This window comes from Tyto alba, unplaced genomic scaffold (assembly GCF_018691265.1).
Source record: "Tyto alba isolate M040663 unplaced genomic scaffold, T.alba_DEE_v4.0 Super-Scaffold_18, whole genome shotgun sequence".
Classification (NCBI taxonomy): Eukaryota; Metazoa; Chordata; class Aves; order Strigiformes; family Tytonidae; genus Tyto; species Tyto alba.
Window position 1 is genome coordinate 18,974,816 of NW_024881280.1, and position 14,364 is coordinate 18,989,179.

Consider the following 14,364-nt stretch of genomic DNA (forward strand, 5'->3'; position numbering starts at 1 on the left):
TTAAAATTTTAAAGTATTAATTTTATTCTTGAATTGCTTAGGGAAGTCACAAATTCAGTTGTGTGCAAGGAAACTGCTATACAGTTGTTTTTATTGGCAGACTAACTATTTCTTAAAGCAAATACAATCTAGTAGGGTTTCTTTCCCTGCACCCTCAGAACTGACTTCAGCAGGAATGGTGTATTTAAACAACAACAAAAATAAACTAGCTTGTCACGTTTCTATTACTTGACCACTTTTCATATGTCTACCTACACAAGCCCACAGTGAAAAAACACAGCAGTAATACATTCAGGAGGAAATGTCTGTAATGCTGTTTTTTTTAAACTATGATTGTAGTTCTGGCATTAATCTGTAATTCATTCTAACAAGCAGGGAAGCTGCAGCTCTTTATCCAACTTAGAGGTTTCTGAAATACCTCTCAGTTTTAGACTAGCAGAATCTGTCCATTCCCAGCTCTCTCATTACTTCAAAGTTGCTATACTATCTTTATGTACGAGGCTGCCAAAATCACGAGTGCTGCAGACTTTAGAAATGCAACAAATGCAGTTGAAATTCCCAGTGGAGCATATAAAAGCATTTTACAGAGATTCAGTGTGGAATGAGATCTAAATTAATTTTTTTAAAAAGCCAAACTTGAGGATAAGAGACTTATTTAATGTAATTACATTAAAGTCCTTAATATCAAATAGATTTATTTTCTGTGTATACAACCACCACATGTATACTAAATATTTTGTAGTATTAGAGATAGTTGTGCTTTGTGAGCTGTAATAAATTCCCCAGATAATCTGTGTACTATTCAAGAATTACTTCTGCTCTACAGAATCATCAAAACACAGAGATCTTGCATGTAAGCACCCAGATGAAATCAGCTGTAGTCCTGCATGCAGTTTATCCACAAACTAAACTTCACAGTACCTGAATGAAAACGTAGTATAGAAACAGAAGCAAGCCAAGTAGTTGTCAGAAGGAGTTACAAGGAAGTTTTGTTTTCCATCCATAATAATTGGCAAAAATCTTGCTTGTTGCCAGTAAAAATATTGGAAGTGCCTCAGTGGTCTGTGTGAAGAAAAATTTTTTTTGTATGGTTTAGACAGACTTTTCAAATTCTTGTGGAACTCATTTATTTTTCAAGAGCTTAATTTTGGTTTAATAGTAGTCATAAATCATGAAACGAAAAGGGTAAGTTACATAACAGTAGCAGATTTTGATCTATCTTGTATTTAGCATTCATTGCCATAGAAGTGCTTTGTTTTATAATATTAAATCAATAGCAGATCTCTGTAACCTAGAAAATGTTAGCATTTATAACTAACCATGTGATGTTCCTCTGAAACTGGTAACACCTTAATTTTAATTTCTGCATACTGCCTTTCTGTTGGTATTTATTATGCAACCAACGTATTTTTTGGAAAGTGTGTAATAGTCAATTTTAGATGAACCAGAAACAGAAAGCTCAATAGCACCCTTCACAGCTCTTTCACTGTTGTTGGTGTACTGGTTCAGTTATGTACAAAAGCTATCAATATTACTGGACACCACAGTTAATTTTGAATTATGTGATTGCTAAATGGGAAATTACATTGGTTTGAATGATGTTTAATGTAATAGATACAAACAAAATTTCATAAGCCATCTTTTGAGATAAAAACATGCTTTTTAACAGGAAACAGATGACTACCGGTATTTTGACCCCAAGATGCTACGAGGCAGTGACAGGTGAGTTTACTCTGAATTTTGCTTCTTTCCTTGTACCCTATGAAAAGGCTAACAAGAAATCCAGTTTTATTTTACTTGCTGACTAACGGTAATTAATTTTAATCATTAATTCTAAGTCAAGACAGTTGGTGTTGAAGAAAATCATGATGGGAATTTGGATCAACCAGATAAATTTTTATAACACTGCCAAAAAAAATCTTTTGTTCCAGCAACTGAAGAGGCTGCTAACACGTACATCGGTTCAGTCACAGGAATGTGTACTAATAGTTAGCAATAATACATTCTAAAATTCTTTACAGTTGTACTGCTTGGCAGCTTGAAAACTTTGTGGTTTTTCACTGTTAAATTAAAAAGTCATTGGATAGCGCACGAAAATTTCTTTATCACTTCGTAACAAACTAAAATTTTAATTTGAATACACCCCCTTCTTTAGTAATTTGCTAATAACAACGCCAAAAAATAATTAAAAATTGAACACATTTGCTCTTGTGTAGGCAGGAGCACATTTTATATTTACATGCATATGAAGGGAAGGTTGGATGTATTTTGCCAATAAAAGAAGAGGAATTACACTAGAATTGTATAAACTCCTAACTTGTATAAAGTTATAAAAATTTATAAATGTCTATCTTTTGCTTTATATCTTTGACCAATAACTGTGGCTGATAATCTCACCTCTAATATCCTAGAAACAAAGATACTTAATTGCCAGTATTTTATGTTTCTTTTTAATTGCAATGTCCATTGTTGTTATGCTTTTATAGAATTTTTGGAGGATTTTGTGCAAAAATGCAACCATTTGTTTTATTAAAGCCAAAGGGTTTTTCGCACTTAAATGTGCGTTTTTACTCACTCCATGTAGTTCTGATGTTGCTTTAAACAGTGAAAAGATATGCATTTACAGCAGTTCATAAATGTGCCACTCTGTGTAGCTATAATAATAATCACAGGGAAAAATTTAACTTCTGGTTTGGGGTTTGTTTGGGTTTTGTATGAAAACTCAAGTTATATTCCTTAAATCATATTTGAGCCTAACAACAAAACTGTAGTATAACCATATACAGGTTTGTCTGATTCTCCCTTCATATATTTATGTAGATGATAAAAAAACATTGGTTTGACAAAAGGCTTGAGAAAATATTGCTAGTTTAAAATAACAATATCAACTAGTATAATTAATGGAATAACATTAGAAAGTGACTAATTTTATTTTCTAACCTACTCCTGTTTTAAGAAGTACTGGCGTTTCTACATATTTTTTAAATAGAGTAGGAACTGCTTTACCGTAATTCAGTCTTAGCAAAACAGTATCTTTATATTCTGTGTAAAGCCTATGCAAGTATAAACAGGCCTTGCCCTCTGAAAGGATGGCACAAAATATATGTGCATTTGGCATATCATATTCAAATGATGAGAGAATTGGGCTAACATGTATACTTATGGGGAGCCTGTATCATTCATGACAGACCAAAACAACATATTAGCACCATGCCCTCTTAAAACCAGTTTTTCTGATACACTGGAATGTGTGTTGAGCCAGCTGCTATTGGTCACTCAGAAACCTTCTTGAAATTTGGGGGAAGGTAAGTTGAAGCAAAAGATGCAATGCTTTTTGTCTGTGTTAGAACAGAAGATGTATTTGACTACCTGGGGCTGCAGGCCAGTATGGGGCAGGAAGGTCGTGGTAGTGTATGAGCCAGGGGCAGGAGAGCAGGCTGACCCTTCAGAGCTTTCCCTTTGCCTTTTCCCTTCTTCCTGAAGGTGTGAGGTGATGCAGGAAAAGGGTTTCTCTCCCTTTCCCCGGGGCTAGAACTGTGTCTTCAAATGGCGAGGAAGAGTCTGTACCACCCAAACTGTAACTTAAATGTTGTTGCTGATACCTGCTGCCTATAGTACAGTCTTTGAGATTTTGAACCATCAGGAAGTACATGTACAGGCACTGCAAACCGAGTGGCTTACCTAGCTAAGATTCCAGTAGGCCGATTTGTCAGTGCCATGAACTGTGCTGATACTGGTGAGATTTTTTACTCATTGCATTTGCTGCTAGGGAAGCAGCACTATAGGTAGAACTTTGAACATCTAGAAGTGTTGTCAGAAAGCTTATGATTCAAACAGCAACCTTAAAACTGATGAAGTTAAACTCCTGTTTACTCCTATACTCAGTCCTGTAGAATGAGTGATTTTCTATAGCAAATCATTTAAATAAAATACTTGGAAAATGAATGCAGAAGGGCAGTTATTGTTCTGTTTTGTATCTCTGTCTATGTAGTATTCCATAAACGTGATGTGTACATGGTACTTTGCATATAGTAATGTCTACTAAAATTTAAGTTGTAGTTTATTTGTTTCTTCTTCTAGCTCAGTTCCAAGAAACAAAAATCCATTCCAGGAGGTAAGTCGTGTAGAAATTATGTTTCAATGTTCCTGTGTTTAAATAAAAAAAAAAAAAAGTACCAGTCATTTTTTATGATCATGATTAAGAAAATGAGAGGTCATGTTTGCAAAAACCACTTAATTATATCTAGTATTAATTACAATTAGCTGTTTTTCTGAAGAAGTCTTTTCATCTTCAAAGGACTGCGTAAGCATTAACTAATACTGGAGAAAAAAAAAATCTCAAAGTCTTCCAGAGGTAATTAGTGGGATTTATTAATATCATAATTGCGTACTCAACAGTTTCAAACCCCCATTTTTATACCAGTAGAATGCTCTCTAAATTTAATCCTTTCTTCAGCCTTAAACAGCAGTGTTGACCACTGATTTAAGTGACAGGATTTTAAAGTCTCTGTAATTAAAGGAAAAAAGCAAAATAACAAATGTTGTCATTTTATACAAATGCCAGTAACTTTCAGTATTTTTCAATGTAAATATTAGCAAATAATAGAAGTCTTGCTTATCAGATCTTACTACCACGTTTCATAAGCAAAATCTTTGCCTTGGGAATATACAAATGTCTCAGATTTCTCTTGAAATGTCCTAATTATCCTCCTGAACACAAGAAATGCTGTGTGGTGTCAGAGCAACAATGTCAGAAATAACATAACGTCTGTATAAAATTCCTACAGTGTAGTCAAACAATTTTGGATAGTGAACATTAACAAAAATGATGCAACATTTAAGTCTCCTTTTTCTGTTCATTAATTGTTCTCTTTTAAACATAGTCCAGAAAATACTGATGGCCTTTACCTGTAATCTTACAGATTATTACCAGTAGTAACTGGGAGGGGGGGAAAAATAATGAAACAGTATATTCCTTTATAACAGAAGTATTTTATTTGTGTCCCAAAGTAATACTTAAGCAACCATGGAAATATTTTAACTGTTCCTATGGACACTAGAGACATCTCTGTACAAAAAAGTAACACGTTGAAACTTATGTTTCAAGTACTTGTTAGTAGAAAATGGTGACATGTTAAAAGCTCTCAGCTTGCAGTTCTGCATCCTAATAAAATTCTTCTATTACCTTATTTCAGGCAGGAAGCTAGTGCTTCTGTATACAGTTCTTATTAGACTGCAGTGTGATTAGCATGAATTGCTGTAGATTTAATGATTTGGTGTATATTTTACTACTGCAATATTAAGAATTTGAATGCATACTCTGATGATGTGTGTGTTGTCTTTTAGGCAATAGTATTTGTAGTTGGAGGTGGCAACTATATTGAATATCAAAATCTTATTGACTACATAAAGGTACGTGCACTTCTGTCGATTATAGTCTATAACTTACTGATAGAAACCAGTTTTAGTGGGTTTTCCGTAACATTTAGTATTAAGTCCATTAAATTAGCCTTGCCATCCTTATTATATGCGAAAAAGCATGTAAGAAATCAATAGAAAATGTGGATTATTAATTCAGACCAACAAAGAGTTACTGTTTCTGGTATTTCTGGTCATGTTGCACTTTTGAATTGCGTAAATAAACTGCGTTCTGCTTTAGTTTATCTTCATACACCCTCACATGGTAGAAAATTGTCAGCAGATGTAGCGAACTGAATTAACCTGTCTTCTGTTAGTGATACATCAAATGCTGTCAGTTTGGCTGTCCATATTGTTTGAGAGTTCTGCTACTAGTTTTTGTTTGCTATTGTTAAATAAAGCAGCTGTAGCATATCATAGCCTTGAAAGTAAGGAACTGCTTAGAATTGTCTATTTTTCATAGATCTCACAAAAGAGATACTACAGTGCTTTTGCATATGTAACTTGGCAATATGAAGTCAGTTCAAAACAAGGCCTACAGGTAACAGTATCTTAATCTACAACAATCTTCCTTGAGCGTAATGTGTGTTGTTTCAGAAGCCAACATAATGCAAATACTATGCTATCTGTCAAAGCAATGATCAGAGTGGATCAATATCTGAGTGCTTATTTTCCCACATTTAGAGGTTTTTGCCAGTCAGTTAACGGAAGCTCATTCTTCATGTGCTGCATCATTTGAGTCTGTAGAAATCATAAGAAATGTTAAGTGCACGAGGAAGAAAACATGTAAACAACTACATAATGATGGTGTAAGAGATTTAATTATTCTGGTTCCAGTTGGCCAGCCTAGCAGAACACATGTATACCAAAAATCAGTGGATAGAGAAAAGGAACTAAATCATTAGAGTTCTTGGGGGGCAAGGGTGGGATTCAAGCACTTTCCAGGAATAAAAAAAGAAGGAACCTTGATAAAAGTTTGAAGCAGATAATAAGTTATTTAAGAGCAGCAGCATACCTTTCTTTCTTCCTGATCTTAACCTTGTTCATGGTACAATTGTCCTGTCCTGGGGTGGACTGGATTTATTTTGTGTTAAAAGTCTCAATATGGAGCCTTAGTCACTGAAAAGCACTTCTTCCACAAAACAAGCACATAGGAGTTGTATGCCCAGGTGAATCTTGAAGAATGCGAAGTCAGAACATGTGTGCCAAGTTGTTTTCCCCCTCTAACAAGCAGTCGTTTTGGAATAGAGCCAGGCTGGATAGGGGATAGGAGAGGAAGAAGAATGTAAGTTAAGTTATTTAGGCTCAGCTTAGCACTTACCACTATTCTTGGTAACTAATCACAGCATTCAGTGATGCATCTGCCTGTAGCAGAGTGCATTGTCAAACATTTGGCTTACTCTTTACTTTACCCAAAGCCACTTCAGGTGCCATATCAATTCAAAAGATTCCCAGCAACATTTGTATTTGTGATGTGTATTTGTTACTTCCTACTAAAAACAAAACTCTGAATCCCCTAGAGGCTAATACGCTTCTCGGATACGTAGCTGTGTAGTGACAGAGCTGAAGTTTGCTGCGTATGCATATATATGTGTATATACAGAGCATTTGTATGCTAAGTTAAATGCTCAACACTTCATACAGAGAGGCAGGAAGCTGAAGTTTCTGAGGCATAAGAGGGCAAACAGGAGGTCATCTGGTAAACAGAGGGGAAGGACAGAAGGAACTGGAAACTACAGGAATGGTAACGTTAGATCTTACAGAGAGTCAGAAGTTGGACGTAGTTTTTCTTCTGGATCCTGTGGACAGAAGTTTCTTCATCATCAGTCGTCACAGCTGAAGGGTGCTGTCTGCTTCTCCAGTGGCCCTGTGTACTTGGGCAGTGGGAGATGACCTCCTCCAAGGGGCAGACTCCTTCAGTGTTATTCCACTTAGCCGTTTGCTCGTGAAAAAACAAGAAAGGTTAATGAAAGCCTTAATTCCACCTCCCACCCCCCAGAGACTTGTCTGCCTCTCCCGGGTGACTCTTCCTGGCATATGCAATAAAAATTCACTCTATCATGCAGTACACTTCCAACATCAGTTAAAACAACATGTAGTTTATTAATTATTCTATAATATTCAGTCTTCCTCCAGAATGAAAAAGAAAAAAAATCAACAGCTCCGTTCTTGCAAGCAGATACCACAAAGATTTTATTCACTGCTTTATTTTTGTAAGCACTAACTGTTTTGCCAGTTTGCCTCTGAAAGTACAGAGAAAGTATTTTAAAACTTTCTAAAACAGGAAGCAATGTTCATGCAGCTTTCACATTCTGGGGGGTTTTTTGTAGAATTAAGAGGAACCCTCAAATCCAATTATTTGCAGTTCTGTGCTAAAATGGACTATTTTCATCATCAAAAAGCAAATACTTACAATGTCAGTAAGGCAGATTGTGCCTTAAAATAGAGATATATTGGCCAAGTTCAGTTCAACATGCCGAAAATGTGTCATCAAAATTGCAAACCGTAGGGAGCCTCCAAGAGAAGACTGGCATACTGCTTTGTACGAAAGAATTTATAGCATGTCCTTTCAGTTCCTTTGTAGATGGTTAGAAAGGTACTGCTTGATAATCTGTTCCAATCTACCTGTGAAATCCAGAAGAGTTTTTTAGTCATTATAAAATACTGGGCTTTGAAAAGTAGTGAGGTCTTGGGTTTTTTAGATGTTAGGCAGTTCCGACTTGGCTTCAGTAATTATTTGGAGATACAGCTCCTTGTTTGAATTAAGTAAAAGCATGCATTTTAAAAATTACACTTTTAGAAGAATATACTAGACAAACTGGAAGTGTACATTAATGTATTTTAGAGCTGCCTGAAAGGCAACAGTCCCATTTCACAATTAGTTGTATAGGTAAAAATTTTGTTTTGGTACTAGGCAGAAACAAATGATACTCAGTCATACTACTGAAAGTGGAATCTGTCAAAACACCAGTTTAGATCAAAACCAGACCTGTTTGGGCATCAGGATTAAAAAAACTGGCCTGAACTGTGAGAAGCTGAAAACTCAAGATGCTGCTCAGCGACAAGAATAGCTTCTTGCCGCAAACCACTCAACATTAATAAAGATGAGGATCTGAACCAGGATTACCATCTCCCCAATTAGTGTGTGACCACCAGCTAAGCACTGTTCAAATATGGTTCTGTTACTTTCTGCTGAAACAGCACAATTGGTAATATATATATGAAACAAAACCATTTTGATTTTGTCAAGCCTTATGTTTCTATTGCTCTTTAAAAAGTAAGCTTTACCTGACTAATAGGGGAAAATGCAAAATAATTTAACAGTGAAACAGATTGAACAGCTTGAACTTTGAGGAACCATGGGATTAGTAGCCCAACACTGCAAATAAATTCAATCTGAAGCTATGTATGTATTAAACTAATTTTCACTTCCAAAGTGCTAACATAGCACTTGGGTAGCCTCCCTATCAAGGGAACACTAGATTTATTATGCACCGGATTGAAATCAACATTTTGTTTCAGAATCCCTTTACAAAAAAAAAAAAAAATGCTGTTTTTAACATTATCACCCTCACATGGAAATAAATTACAGATTGACATTTTCAGGCTCTAACACAACAGAAACAGTAAAGATGATGTTGCTGTTAGCTCAGTGCCAGGTTATTTTAGGTGCTAGGGTTTGCTCCAGTTAGCTTCCCCAAGCCATTCAGAGATATGTCAGAGAATTTGGCATTCTAGTGACTTTAAATGTGTGGAGTGCCCCATTTTTACCACTTTCTTTCTGTCTCTGGTCTCTTGTTTTCCACTTCAATTTAGTTACGAGTTTTTGTCCTCTCGTGAAACAACTATTATTTTTCCAGCCAAAAGTGTAAGACTTCAAAATCATCAGAATTTTTTAATATACATTTAGTTTAAGCCACTTATTCTCCGCTGTTAAACACTTGATTTCTTCCTGTCTTGTGTTCTTTTAGGGTAAACAAGGCAAACACGTCCTGTATGGCTGCAGTGAACTTTTTAATGCTACACAGTTTATAAAACAGGTAGGTGCTTTTGATAACCTCGGTAGTATTTATTACTTCTGTAACTGTGTGTTGCCTTATTTACCTTTACATCTCTACATGGTTTCTTACAAAAAAATCAAATTAATTTTTGAAAGATTAATACAGATTCTTGTTATCTGTTTTCACTTGATTGAAATGGGTGTTTGAAGTACCTATTTTTCTTTACCTTTTGAAGGCCTGTATTGTCAGTGTGAGTTCACTTCGTAATTGCTTTAACATAAATCCTAATGAAAACAATGACTCAGTTCTTGATACTTTCACAAACCGCATGTCTTTCCAGGCTATCCTAGTGACTTTTACAAGTTAAAAACTGTTATTCAACTGTGATCTTTAAAACGTTGTCCTAAACTTTGCTATTTATAAATCGTGGCCTAGTGGGAGCTTGATGCTGTCCATACCTGGACTAAAATCAATCTTTTAGTGCTGTTAAAAACATTACCATCACCATTACTTCTCTATGCCTCATTCCAATACAAATGCAAACTAAAAACTATTCACAGTGGTCAGCAAATAGCAGCCCGTCAGTAGCTGTCACCACTGATGGTTTTACTTCCTACTACGATGAGAATAAATTGTTCATCAACACTACATTTTAAAGAACTAACTTAAATCTTGCTGCACTTGAAGGAGACAGTTGGTACCTATCAGCTTATAACTCCTCAGTCAGCTTAACTTTTTTGCTGACTTGACAGTATATGCTGCACCTTCACCTCTGAGATTTATTCAAATCTTCAAATCTTAAGCACAGCTGCTGTCCTGTGAGGGTATACATTAAATAGTCTATTACCAGCATACTTTTGGTTGTAAGAGATAAACAAAGCTTATAGGGCAGAAATATTTACTGTGTGAACTGGATATTAGTTTGACTGAAAGAGTAAGATTAGCAACCTAATGGTTTTCTCTCTCTTTGTGTCTAGCTGTCCCAACTTGGCCAGAAATAAGACTGAAACACCGTTACCTGGACAGCAACGTGACAACAGAGAATTGTTAACAACATTCAGCCATCATCATACCTATAATTCTGTCATTATATTAAAACTTTAACCCATTTCATTAATATGATAACCTTTAAAAAAAGATCTGTAATTACTACGGTGTATATCAACATTTCGGAAATAAACCTTAAAACCTGCTATATTTTTGGTGGGGGTCAGTTTCACATTACTACATTCTAAATGCAGTATTAGCTGTGGTATATGACAGAGCCAGCTGAAAACTTGCATTTTCAAGTTCTTATATATAGTTTCTGTTACAGTAAACAAAGCAACAGCTTGAAGAAAAGGTCAAGTCTGTCTTTAGGAGATGCGTTCTTCCTGAAAACCAGACTATCTGTATTTAACAGAACTGGGAAGGACAAAACTGCCTTTTAGGACCACAGACAAACAGCCTTAGTGCAAGAGTACTACTGCTTCTGGTTCTTACCCTTTTATTTTACCACAGTCATCATACATGTACTTAAATTTGTGCAGTCTTTGCTTGATGGTCCAAAGATGTACTTGAAGATACCTTCAGTACAAGTTTCTGATACAGTAATTCAGTTTTTCTCTTAAGAGAAAACTGCTTTCCTACACAGTCACAGTTTCAAATGGTAAAACTGTGAAATCTTTAATAATTTTCTCTGCACTTTTTATTGTAACTTTTATTGCTTTGGCTGTTATGTTTGGGGAAAAAAAAAAACAAGTCATACTCACAGAATAGCTCTTAACTGTTTTATTAGCACCTATTTGAAATACAGTTTTTAACAGTTGCATTAGGTAGGGGTGGTTTAGTAGTTTAGAGAATCTCATGATACAAATAAGTTTTGCCAGTAATGACAGAGCTGGAGAGCACATACGGGAATTGAGAGAAGGTAATGAAATTTCTATATATATGTACATCTCTGCCTCTAGAAATGGCCTCTCTGGAGACAGCACTGCTACTGGTGAAGCAATACTACAGCTTGCAAATGAGGCCTAATACACTCAAAAAGTGAAAAGAAAACACTTGTGGATTTATTAACAAACCATGAGATTGGAAGAATTACTGGTTTACTGTAAAATCTTTCAGCAATGTTTTTGCACTGTTCTTCAAAGTCGAATGTTATTTTTGCTCTAAATGCAATACTTTTTCCTCAGATTTCTTTCAGAACATCTATACAAGAAATGCAGTTGATCTATTCCTTAAAAGTATCACAGTAAAAACCACGTTATCAAAAAGTAATACAGTTAATTAATTATCTCAGCTGAGTGTTGTAAGCTACTCCACACTACTACTATAAAGTTCTACCTTTGCCAAGTCACTAAATATATTTATCATCATGTTAATGATAGTTGTTGTGTGTGAGCATTCTCCCATACTTCAGTCAGCAAGGATTTACAGTGTGAAATGCAGTCTGTTACTCTGATTCCCTACATATACTATATTTGTTAGTAAAAACAAGGTCCAACTGTGTTTGGAAAAAGAAAATGACATTTAAGGTGTTTATTGCTTCCAGTGGGAGTTCATTCCAGGAGCTTGAAATAACTCATCCCCAAGAGAATTGTGCTTCCTTTGCAATGAGTTTTAACCTGGCAGCTGACAACCAACTTCTGAAAAATCTGCTGACTGCTTTTTGTCCTGATCGTGTGGCAGCCTGTGATACGATGGCCCCTGCTCATTTAAACCAGGAGTGCTCCTAAATCACAGCTTACAAAATTTGCTGTTTCAGAAAACTGTGGGAAGATATCAGAAATTACTTCGGTGGCTGTGTTCTGAAACTTAACCTGCAGTCCTTACAATGCCTCTGGAGACAGGTTCCATTTGTGCACAGCTTTATAGCTGGATCTTCAGGTCTGTTGTGTGAGCACGCACTGGTCAGTTCAGGTTTTGGGTTTTTTAAAAAATTAGTAAATGCAATGTTAGTATTTTCTTTCCTCTCCAAACTAGTTTTCTGGTTTTGGTGTATTAGTAGTCCTAAAGCTCTCTTGCCATTAAAATCTCAGATTTACCACTCACAGCGTACGCTTTTTGCTTCTTCCCTTCTGACACAACCCAAGTTAGACCATGCTGGTTTTTGTTATGTGGCCCTTTTCACTGAATACCTCTCATGGAATTAGGAACGTAGAAGGTTGGTTGTACATGAAGTCTGCATGGTTAACCTAGAGACAAACTTACAAGTAAGCTGGCTCTGGCAAGTTAATTCAATTTATAGCCAGTCGCTATGCCCATCACAACCTCAAAGGTCTGTGCTTGGAGGTTATGCCTGGCTCAGTGAGTCTTAAGTAAAACGGCATGGGCAGCATTCACGTTGCTAATAACTATTTTAGGTGGCTGCATGGGGGACCAGGGAGTTTTAGAATTTCTCTAGCCTCTTTGTTAATTAACCTCGGGCAGGGCTGGCTGGCAGGGCAGCGCTGACAGCAAGGCCTGCCTCCGGCAGAGCAGCTCCAGCTTCCCCGACGGGACTGGCGATTCTCCTTTGGGATCTACCTTCCCCTTTAGGTAAACAAAAGCAGCAGCACAAGGCTGAGTTTCAAGTGCTGTACTTGTTCTCAGGAAGAAAACAAGCAGTCAGGTCTTCAGCTGTGGAAAATAAGCACATCTGTCTTTCAGGAACTGTAGACATATCTTACAAACGGCTGCATATGCTTGTCACTTCAGAATTAATTCATAGTTTGAAATGATAACCCTTTGCTTGTTTTCTTGTTTTAATTTGAAGGTTTTAGAATATTTAGATGGATATTTTATGAATTAATGATTCATTTAATGCCTCTGTTTTTCAGAATTAGACACTTAAAAGAAAAAATAACAAAGCAAGGAAACAATCAGAATGAGGAAAAGAAACCTGTGGAGATCACCACTTGATTTAAATGCCCTTAGTAGTATAACACTATCTGATACAAATTAATATTTCTTTCATGTGTTAGAGGAAAATTTTGCTAAGATTGATGGTGTTTACATCGATTTGAATGGAGTGTAAAATAGCACTTTTTCCCCAAAACACAGCAGTACTTCAGATAATAGGAACGCTGCTGTAATCCAGAGGTACAGAGCCAACACTGCTATGCATATGGAACTCCACAATTAGAGCTGAAAGAAGTGCAGCACTTATCTTTTCACTTAAATGTTATAGTCCAAAATGGAATTGCTTAATGCTTAGAGTCCAGTGTGTTGACTGGAGCAATCTTAAGAGGAAAAGGTTTATAAGTAGGTACATAGGAACTACAAAACTATCAGAAGTTCTTCAGGTCTTAAAAGATTTTGGATGAAAACAACCTCCTATACCTTGTTTACTGACAGTCCGTGGGGAGACCTACTCACTGTCTTTGGGTTCAGCGATCCGTTAGTTGTTACTCGTTGCTGACAGACAGCTCTGGCACATAGAAAGTCAAGCTTGGTCAGCATTCGAGTGTTATAGAAAAATTAGCCACAGTGGCAATGGTTTCTCTGTAACTTCAGAGAAAATGTTAATAATTTTCTTGCAGTGACTCAGTAGATGATTTGACCCACTTCTGGTTTGTTCAGAAATGGTTTAGTGACCCTACTCCCTGTAGACACCTCAGTCGTTTTCAGCAACATTCAAATACATTCTGTTCCTTAATGCGGTCACATGTCAGAGACACACATACCCTTCTTCAAAGGCATCCAAAAATCTGCATGTTTAATTTACCAACACATCATAATTTTTTTCTAAAATTAAAAACCCTTAGGTAGTTCAACTGCCACAAAAATTTGAAATTCTAATTATGAACTTTGTAGTTTTCGCTTTGTCTGCCAGGGTCCTTCCCCTTCTGAAAACCAAGCAGGACCAAATTTTACATTTTAAAAATATTGTATTGAACTTATCCCAGCTTCTCATAATTACATAGGTTGGCTTTCTTGGTTTGGCAGTGGAGAAGTGATCTTTATCCTGCAAAAGCTGACACAT

The 14,364-nt window shown here is 36.1% G+C and overlaps 1 protein-coding gene across 3 annotated transcripts in view; it reads left to right on the forward strand.

Moving 5' to 3' along the window:
* SCFD1 (sec1 family domain containing 1) overlaps positions 1 to 12,451 on the forward strand; it is a 54,754-nt gene extending 42,303 nt beyond the window's left edge. For 2 of the 3 annotated variants that reach the window (XM_042790803.1, XM_042790804.1), the window contains exons 21-26: positions 1,670 to 1,722; positions 4,081 to 4,114; positions 5,347 to 5,412; positions 5,882 to 5,959; positions 9,390 to 9,458; positions 10,397 to 12,451. In XM_042790803.1, coding sequence (XP_042646737.1) covers positions 1,670 to 1,722; positions 4,081 to 4,114; positions 5,347 to 5,412; positions 5,882 to 5,959; positions 9,390 to 9,458; positions 10,397 to 10,420 — 324 coding nt within the window. In that variant the 3' untranslated portion in view covers positions 10,421 to 12,451. The remainder of the gene's footprint in view (positions 1 to 1,669; positions 1,723 to 4,080; positions 4,115 to 5,346; positions 5,413 to 5,881; positions 5,960 to 9,389; positions 9,459 to 10,396) is intronic. The other variant, XM_042790805.1, reaches the window with a different exon arrangement.
* Positions 12,452 to 14,364: the final 1,913 nt, after the last annotated feature.